Source organism: Microtus oregoni, unplaced genomic scaffold, assembly GCF_018167655.1.
Source record: "Microtus oregoni isolate MIOR12 unplaced genomic scaffold, Mior012 000009F_ref0000495, whole genome shotgun sequence".
NCBI classification, from domain to species: Eukaryota; Metazoa; Chordata; class Mammalia; order Rodentia; family Cricetidae; genus Microtus; species Microtus oregoni.
Genome location: NW_024543068.1, coordinates 857454 through 867098, shown reverse-complemented (window position 1 = coordinate 867098; position 9645 = coordinate 857454). Strand labels below are relative to the sequence as shown.

At 45.3% G+C, this 9645-nt stretch overlaps 1 protein-coding gene across 1 annotated transcript in view; it reads right to left on the bottom strand.

Moving 5' to 3' along the window:
* Positions 1-2427: 2427 nt before the first annotated feature.
* Positions 2428-9645, bottom strand: part of LOC121452460 (potassium channel subfamily K member 10-like) — a 68012-nt gene continuing 60794 nt past the window's right edge. Inside the window, exons 5-6 of the mRNA XM_041658635.1 lie at positions 5572-5714; positions 2428-3682 (exon numbers count right to left, since the gene is read on the bottom strand). Of these exons, the coding sequence (XP_041514569.1) occupies positions 3062-3682; positions 5572-5714 (764 nt within the window). The 3' untranslated portion in view covers positions 2428-3061. The remainder of the gene's footprint in view (positions 3683-5571; positions 5715-9645) is intronic.

The following is a 9645-nucleotide window of genomic DNA, read 5'->3' as shown; positions in this document are numbered from 1 at the left end:
CATAGTTTTTGGAATACCTTGCCCACATACACTATCTTCATAGAGGGTCTTCTGTGACATCATTTCAAACCTGCATCCAACACTCAGGGAAGGGGTTATACACTCTCAGTCCAAGGTCATGCTTGGTTCTCAGTATTACTGTGGTTTGATTCTTGTGAATACATCTATGCACACACCAACTCACACACCTGTTCCATTTGGTCACTCATGTATCTAAGACCTCTGAGCTGTCTAATTCCTGCTGTATGAAAGAGTTTCTGTGTGAAAATCAAGTAAAGTGCAAAGGAGTGCTTTTGAGGGGCATTTCCAGCGGCACAGAAAAGGTGCTGTCTATGGCATCCCCAAGCCAAGAGCATACATGTGTCTTCGAGGGCAACCTTAAAGGCCAGGATTAAGCCAAAACGTCATGCCCTCACAGGGATAAAAATGCCTGTCTTCTCCTCCTCCCTGTCAGCTGTGCTCATGAAACTTGTAAGATGTGTGCGTCCTCACACTTGGGACACACACAACCACACACATGCACGCGCTCTTTCACAAAGGTGCAGGAGGTGGACACTGCAGCAGAACTGCGAACAGACCCCAAGGCCCTCTTGCTGTGTACTGCGGGTCAGCTCCTTCGCCTCCCTGAGTCTCTGTATCCTCATCTCTACAAAGGATGTGTAAATGCTTCCCACACGCTGTGGCGAGCTTTCAGTGAGTGCCATAAAACGTACCATTCAGTGCCAATCCCATGAAAGGCACTGTGCAAACAACAGGGAAGCTCCTTTACCAGATACAGATCCAGCGCCTGCAGTTTTAATACAACCACAAAGACATAGCAAGGTGCCATACAGTGGAAACCTAAATGAATGAGATCCACATACAGTTTCATTGGGAAACTTGTCAGAATAAGAGAAATGCCACTTGTCTATCTGTTCTTTAGCACAATGAGCCAGTTGTAGTGGAGGCCCTGCACCCACTCCTGTATCAGTGAGCCAACGTTCTGTTCCTATGGAGAAGTTAGTCCAGACAAACCCTTGACAGAAAAGACCTCACCATAGTGATTCTCATTTGACTTCTCAGCTTGCTAACAAGATCCTAAAGGGTTGGGATCTGGGAAACAGGGGCTTCTGGCTTCCAAGAAGGGGACAGCTGTAAGCAGTGCATGTCAGAGAGACAGGCAGGGGTGATGGGTCTCCCATGGTACCAGTGGTCACGGAGGCCATGGGCATAAATTTCCCCTCAGAAATGACAGATGGTTTCTGGAAGTCTCCACTTGTGCTCTGAGCTTTTGTTAAATACGCTCTGTGAACTTAGTTATAGAAAATTACATGAAATCCCCAAAGATGGTACTGAGTCTAGAAGACCCCTAGCCAGCAACTTCCTCGTATTACAGAATCCAATGTTTAGATGAAGGGTTCCAGAACACTAGCTAGCTGAACCAACATGCCAACCAAATCTGGTTAAAACTGAAACACACACATGTGAAAGAAAAAGCCTACTATGAATTTCCCCTTCCCGATAAAAATCTTTTGAAAATCATCCTCCCACAACCTGCAAGAGGACCTTTCCGACAGTGTTCCTTCTCTGAACATTGTAACCCGATAAGCAAGCATAGCTAGTGCATGTTGATCATTGTTTGCCTAGAGACAATGACAGGGGAGATACCACTTGAGTAGCAGGTGTGAGATGAACCGATAAGGAAGGGTTATGCCCCCATAATAAAGGCATAAAGAAAGGTAGGCATACAATGAAATTGATAAAGACATGGTGAAATGCAAGAATGAAGTGGACTCTTTTCAATACTCCTTTTCAGTATTATTTTTAGATGGTATTAATGGCACTTAAGCTGCAAACAACTTAAACCATTTCAATCTTAATAGACAAGGATTGGGTGAGAGATTCATTTTCCTCTTGTATGGAAATAGATTGAGTCTCATAGCTATGTCTACTCTAAGACACCCAAAAGGACAAAAAGCCCTGAGATGAAAAGATGCCAGGGTCCTTCTTGATGTGTCTCACAAACACAAGATGTCTATTTTTACTTTTATTTTTTCAAAAAAAAAATAGGATCAGCTAGACAGAGCAGCAAGCCACTGGCATCATGCAAAAGGCAATAATTTTGGTATTTCCTCCCGCCTATCAAAAGAAGTTAGAATGAACGTGTTCCCTTAGAAAAGTGAGTATGGATGCTCCAAAATCAGCTATTTTCATCTTCACACCCGCTGAAGAAAATGCAACATCTGCCTTCCCACCAGGCAGTGGCTGAGGTGGCGCTTTAACCAATGCTTCAATGCTTGCAAGCCTGCCTGAACTACCTATCCGGTGAAAAGGACGAAGTTCAGTAGGCTTCTCCCATTGGTTAAGGAGATTGCCACAGTGGGAGGAGTCTGTGATATCTTTTTTAATGAGAAAAGCAATTGCACCTTTATTAAACATGTGCTCTGATCAGCTTCCAACAAACTCCAGGTACCCTTGGGTCCCAAGGACATTCGTCTGGAGTAGGAGTTCTGTGCCGTGGCCTGTCCAAACTCAAGGTGAGGACATGCCAAAAATGTTCACTTGAACCCTAGTTAGAGTGACAGGGCCACCTGTGAACAGCTGTCCCCTTGGTGTGTAACCTATCACTAAAGGAACGTTGAGGAATGGAGACTCCGTCCACAAGCCAAGCCTGTCCTCTCAGAGGCTAGTCGAAGGAATAGCTGCCCTTGCCTACGTACCACGTCAGAGTGGCACTGTGTGAGGGCTATGGCCTGCCACTGGAGCTCCCTCACGGGGACAGGCGACACCTGCCACTGGAGCTCCCTCACGGGGACAGGCAACACCTGCTACGTGTGCAAAAGCTCCCCCTGTGTCCTGCCGCCACCATCTGAAATGAAGCTCTTATCTGATTCCTTTAGGTAGAGCAAGCTTTCAGTTGTGTATGGCACAGTGAAATATATTCTTCAATGTTATGTAATTTTGGACTAACAAGTCTATTTAAGGCACGTGTCTCAGTGTGAATATTTTAAAAAGGAAAAAAAACGAAAACAAAACAACAAAAACAAGACAACACTTAGTCCAACTCCAGTGTCTTTATCATTTACTCTCTGTCTTGAAGTAATGAGTTGTTCTCCAGCCCCTGGTCTTTGGTGTCTGTGGGTACCATTCCATTCTCCATCTCAGCTTGCTGCTGTATACACTCCGTCAGCATGGCTGTGCTGGAGTTGTCTGAGTTACACATCTTTTCTGTCTCCTCCTCTTTCTTCTCTTCATCCAGAGAGTAATTCCGAAAGGTCTTATAGATTTTCTGAACATCCTCTGGTAAGGTCTTTTTGAGATCCTTGTTTTTCCTCTTGGTGAGTTTGGAGGTGGATCCAAACTTGTTGATGATGTTGTCCTCAGAAGCGCCTTGCCCATGCTTGTTGAGCTGTTCTGACCCCTTAATGCGCAGGTTGTTGGGTCGGTTGTTGATGCTTTCCTGGGATGAAGCCTTGAAACGTCCTGTATCCAGGGCTGCAAAGACAGAACGCTTCTCTGGGGATAGCATGTCCAGAGAGTGGGCCCTCTGATCCAAGCCCAGCCTCCGGCGCTCCATACTGCGGATGGTGGCTGCTCGCTGCAGCTTGTCATGGATCTCAACGCTGAGTCGCCTTCTGGTCTCCCGGAACTCGGCGGTGACGTTAGCTTTCCACTCGGCTGCATGGGCTTTGATCTCACCCACCTGGACAAGACAGAGGAGCAAGAACAAACTAAGAAATCCCTCCAGCTTCATGCTTCTCAGAATCCCACAGCCCTCAGGCATCCCAGGAGGGAGGCTGTCTCTGGGGGAGACGGAGCAATGATAGTCTAAGGAAAGAGAAAACACTCTGTCTGTCTTCTCTGGTACTGCCTGCCATCCAGTTAGTCACCCACGTTGGACTGGCTAGTGATGGACCAATGAAGTAGGGAGAGCCTGGAAATTATGACTGAATAGAGGCAGATAGCATCTAGAAGAGAGATCAGGATTTGGGTTCCACTTGCTTTCTCTCTTTTCATTGTAAGACCCCATTTTTTTTTACACAAATCTGTCTCATGGAATTTCTATCATAACATTAAAGTCCACACCTAACTCAGTCCAGGCCATAAAGTCAGTGCTCAACAAATCTTTGTCCTTTCCCGTCTTTGCAATACTTCTGTCTGGGTAAGATGACCAGCCTGTCCCAGCTTCCTGAATTCTGAACATTGAGGATAGAACTCCAGGGACGAGCACCAGCCTAGCATGTGCAAGGCCCCAGGGTTTGATTCTGGGGTATTGAGAAAGAAAAAATCCTGTGCCCTAGAAAGTCCCCTATGTCCTTGGCAAACTGTGATGGACAGTTAGCCCCGCTCTATTGGAGGCACACTACAACCCTGTGCTAAGGGACTTGTCTTGGCTGAGGAAGCCCCTCCAAGGGGCCTGATAACCATATTTCCATGGTTAAGATGCAGGAAAAGGGCATTCTTCACAAAAGCCACATAAAATGCTTTCTTAGAGAGTGAAGTTTTGCTGGAGACTCATTGCCAAATTCCTTGGTTGCTCAATCGACAGGGCATGAGGTACCCATATGCATCCTGCTTCCCTATACAGGTGAATTACTCAAGGTTTACTATCTAGCAAAGTCTATATGGGTGTCGCCCTTCTTTTTTTTTTTTAAATCAATATTCAGTGGGTCAGTTAGTCATCAGGGGAATCCGCCTGGAAATGGTCCTGTCAGCATTTACACAAGTTGGGAGCAGTATAAGCCTATGAACTGTGGGAGGGAGAAAGCTCCTTCAGCAGCTGTCTCCCAGGTCCCTTTAGACCAAACAAATTGAGCAGCTACCATTAAAGGAAGTGTCTGTCCCTCTTGTGTCCTTTTTAACTCCCTCTCCCACGTACTTATTTTCCTCTCCTCGCAGAGGAATGACATTTTGAATGTGTCTTTTCTTCTTGTCTTCCTTTTCTTGCCTTTGCAACCTTGGGGAGTCAAACAAGGCTTTTCACCAGGGGTCACAGATCAGATATCCTGTATATCAGATATTTACATTGCAGTTCATAACAGTAGAAAAATTACAGTTATGAAGTAGCAATAAAATAATTTTATGGTTGGGGGTCACCACAACATGAGGAACTGTATTAAAGGGTTGCAGCATTAGGAAGGTTAAGAACCAGTGGTGTAGAGTTTCATATAATAATCTAGGAGTGAAGATTGTAGGTATCAGGAATAAAATCTGAGAATTTGACCATGGTGGGACATGGGAAATATGGCCCTATGGCTGGCCACTGTTCAGTGACTTTTACCTCATGGAGGACAGGCCAGCTTCCCCAGGCACCCTACAAGTCCACAGAGCCTCCCATGTGTCTGCTAACACAGACAACTGTGTTCTTCCTGCGGCAACCATCCACCCTCACTGGCCATTTCCCTTTTTTTGTTTTTTAACATTTTTAAGAAGTTACTAAAGGTTCTAAAAATGACTACTGTCCACTCAACTTTGCTTCTAAATAGACAGAAAGAGAATTCATAAAATCCCCTCCTGGACTCAGAAACAGGCATTCTCAACAAGGGCTAATGGGACGTCACAGACATTTTGGGGGTCAGGAAGGAGTCCTACCTCTTCTTTCGTCTTTTTGGATAAAACGCGCAGCCAGTCTCCTATCATACTAAGGACAGCTGCGAAGTAGGCAAGACCAACAAGGATCCAAAACCACACCAACGGCTTATACCACTCTCGGTAGTTGATGCCAGCATTTCTCCCTGAAATCAAGCAAATGGTACTTTAACAAGCAAATGGTCAGCAGTTGATCTTCACAGAGCACGTTCCAGTTTGTGGAGAACACTATCATTCCATAATCCAGTGAGAGCCATTAACATCACAAAAGCTGGAGGCTTGCTTGTAGATTAATTTCTTTGATTCTTAACCACTAAAAATAAACCTCAATTCTGCAACAGGGAAATGTCAGTAGCCACTTGGAGTTATCTACTCTCACTGGCAAAGAATTGGACTTCACAGAAAAAGTATCTCAGATGTCAGCCCACCTGTCGTTCTGTTTTTACCAAACTTCTCTAAATTTACCTTACCACTGTGAGGGTTCAGCAGTACACCCTGTCACTCAAGCAAAGACAGGAGGATCCACTGTCAATTGAAGACCAGCCTGGGCTATTCAGTGAGTTCCAGGTGAGCCAGAGCTACGTAATGAGAACTTGACTCTTGAAAGGAGAGAAGGGAGGTGGGCAGGGGGAACAAGGAGAAGACAGAGTGGAAAGGAGTAGGAGGTGGAAGAAGGGGAGAGAACAGGGAAGAGGGAGAAGCCAGAATGGGAGGGGAAGGGAGGGCAGAGGAAAGAGTGGAGGCAGAGAAGGGGAAGAAAGGGAGAGGAAGAGTGAGATTTCAAGCCCTTGGAATTGTTTCCTTCGAAATTCTGCCTGCATTTACCAAGAAAACGAGTGGGTAGAAAATGAAGTAGAATTAGATGTGACAACATTACTGAGACTTTGATCCGTGAAGTAGCGATCCGATGCTAACGTGAGAGGGATGGTGTTTACATGACGCTCATCCTGGGGTCAATTAGGCCAAGCAATTAGAATCACCATATCCTAGAGCTAAACAGTACCTGTGAGACCAACTAGTTCAATCTCATCATCGTATAAATAAGGATCACAGTAAAAAAAAAAAAATCCATCAAAACAAATTGGCCAGTTGCCTAACGGTATTGACTAGCTATTCCAGTAAGAGAAATGGTCATTTATTCCAAATAATTAGCCAACTTGTTCTAGCCTCCATACTAGCACTGCTGAGGGCACCACTCACTCACCCAGAGAGCAAGCAGGATGCCTCTAAGACAACTCACATTAGGACACTGGGTGACGAAAGATCTCTAGCCTTTCCCCTTGGGTCATGGTTACCTCCATACCTGGCATCACCGAAACTGTACTGAGCTCTATTGTGTCAAGAATACCTTGAAAAGCCTGGTGCACACCCACTGGGACCCATGGGTCTTAATAAATCCAAACCTACTCTGCGACACAACCCATGAATTCTACGGCAACAAGAATAGGTCTGGAGATGTGCCTGAGGGGCCCTCATGCAGAGGACCCACAGGTAAATGTAACTCACATTCTGGGGGATTTGACACCTTCTTTTCTGAAGGGCACCAGGTACATGCATTGTGCACATTCATAAGTACAGGAAAACATGATAGAAAAAAATAGGGAGAAAAAGGATTCCCAGCTCTGGCACAAGGTTCTGAGGTGTCTGGCGTCTCTTTGCTTTGCTCAGGTGCCTTCTTTTTCTCCCCTGCGGCCAACCTTCTTCAGAATTGATGCTCATTTCATTTTCTTTGTGTGCTGGACTCATTTCTTTGTGCTTTTTCCACTTTGGATTAAGTATTTGCCTTTGCAAGTCACTAGAACCCAGACAAGACTGTCACTGGGGCAGACACTAGCCAACAACCCAGACCACATCCTTCTGTGTAGACGTTCATCAGCCATGGCCAGAATGGCAAGCTCTGTGTGCAGTCCCGCTCAGAGCTGTGAAATACTGTGGTGCCACTAGGCTGTCCCCAAGTAGGTCAGCTGCAAAATGAAGCAACAATCAATCCCGAGTGGTTTGCATTTCCAGTCATATTCTGGTAGAGGTGATACCCAGTAAGATCACGGTGACCACCAGCTCTTGGTCATCTACATCATTTGAATAGTCCAGCAATCCTCCCTGTCAGTCAGAATATTGACCCTCCATATCCACAAGTTGTCTGGGTGAATTCAACCAGAGGTGGACACGTGCATGCCTTTTTCTTCTCATCAGTCGCTAAACACTGTAGTGTGCTGACTGTTTGCATAGTGTTCACATTGCATTAAGAACAAGACATCTGCACACAGATGGTTTAACATGCACAAGACAATGAGCGTCAATTCTGGGTAAAAGTTACATTGTTTCTCATGAGGGGCCTGAGCATCTGCTGATTTTAGTGTCTACAGATTCCCATAGTCAATCCTCTGGAGGTACCAAGCGCACTCTATTAATAAATACACTGATAAAAAATCCCACTAAGTACATTTTCCACAAATATTCAACAGGTGGATCCACGTGAGCTCTGGGAACTGTACTTTGGCAGATACTGAAGGAACAGCCTAGCAATTTCAAAAGCACTTGCTACACAAGCATGAGAACCTGAGCTGGGATCCCAGCACCCGCCAAACTGGACATCCCATGTATGCCTGTTAGCCCAGCTCCAACGAGGACAGAAACAGAAACATTACTGGGGTTTGATAGCTTCTAGTTTAAACAACAACAACAAAAAAAAATCTGAGCCCCATATTTAGGGAAAAACCCTGCCTCAAAAGAGTGGACAGAGAATGACAGTCAAGGACACTCAATACCTGCACCCACACACATGTGCTTATGCTCATACAGACACACATATTACATATGTATAAATTAAAGAACATGGTGCATTCCATCAGCATTATGTATGCTAAGAAACCTTAGTCTATGGAGGCCTCTGAGTGAAAAGAAAGTACAGTTCTGTGATCTCTAGTAAGGAAGAGACCCACCCAAACGATAGAGGTCTGAGGATAAAGGGCCAGCATGTACCAAGAGTTCAGTCCACAGCAGCTAGTAATAATAACCAAAAACCATAAATGGGCTTCGAACTTTTCCCTCAGCTCACCAGGCCACTCCCATTTTTAGGAGCGCTTTCTCTTAATCAACAGTCAAGAGAAAAGCAGGGAGGAAAGGCAGAAACATTTGGCTAGTTCTCACAGTCAGAGCTGTCCTTTGTCCTGACTGACAGGTTGACCAGAGCTATTGGTTGGAGACTGGGGTCTGTCACCAGTGTGCAAGCTGTCTTTAGTCCTCAGGTCAGTGATATTAGCCCAGACATTGTCAAAACACCAGCTTTTGCAAATGACCCTGGGAAGTCTTTGAAATTGGTGTGAAGCAGCTCTTCCTTCTCTGCTCTCACAGGTATTTCTTCTAGATTGGAACCTCATCTGACTTTCCCCAGGGACCATCGTCTATGGATGATACAAAGGGGCGGCCTAAATATGCTTATAGAATGAATATGCTTATATGCTGAAAGTTGTTCTTTGCAGCTCGGGTTCTCCCTCAAGCTTTAGAACTCCATCCAGACCTCTGTGGTTGGGTCTTGTACACAAGAAACAACTGGGGGGATCCTGTGTCTGGTCAGCAGAGACAGTGACTTTCACCTCAGTGTGAGGAGCTTTCCCCTGCCTGCTTCTGTAGACCAACCTCCGTGTCAACTGCTCTTGAGTCTGATCTTTGGCTAATTATGGCCTTTTATCAAGTTAACTTGGGAAACCTTAATGCAGTTGAGAAATCAAAGATTCAGTGAGAAATTTGTTTCTCCCTTACATAATTCATGCAGTGATGACAGCCAGTAAGTCAGCATCTTAAGGAGGAGGGGCCTGGCTTTCTTCTCAGGCAGAAAAAATAATAAATAAACAAATAGCTTGATGCTGCTCATATCACACTGAGTTGACAAACACTGAGCCATTTCTACTTACCTCCTCTGCAAATACCTGTTAACATGATTTTGATTCTTCCCAAAGCTGCGGACCTGGACCAAAGGCCTTGGGAATGCTGGCCAACCAGATTAGAACAGGGCTAAATCCCAACTCCCTGTCACCATGATTTGGAAAAGGACACCCAACAATGTTTTCCCCACCA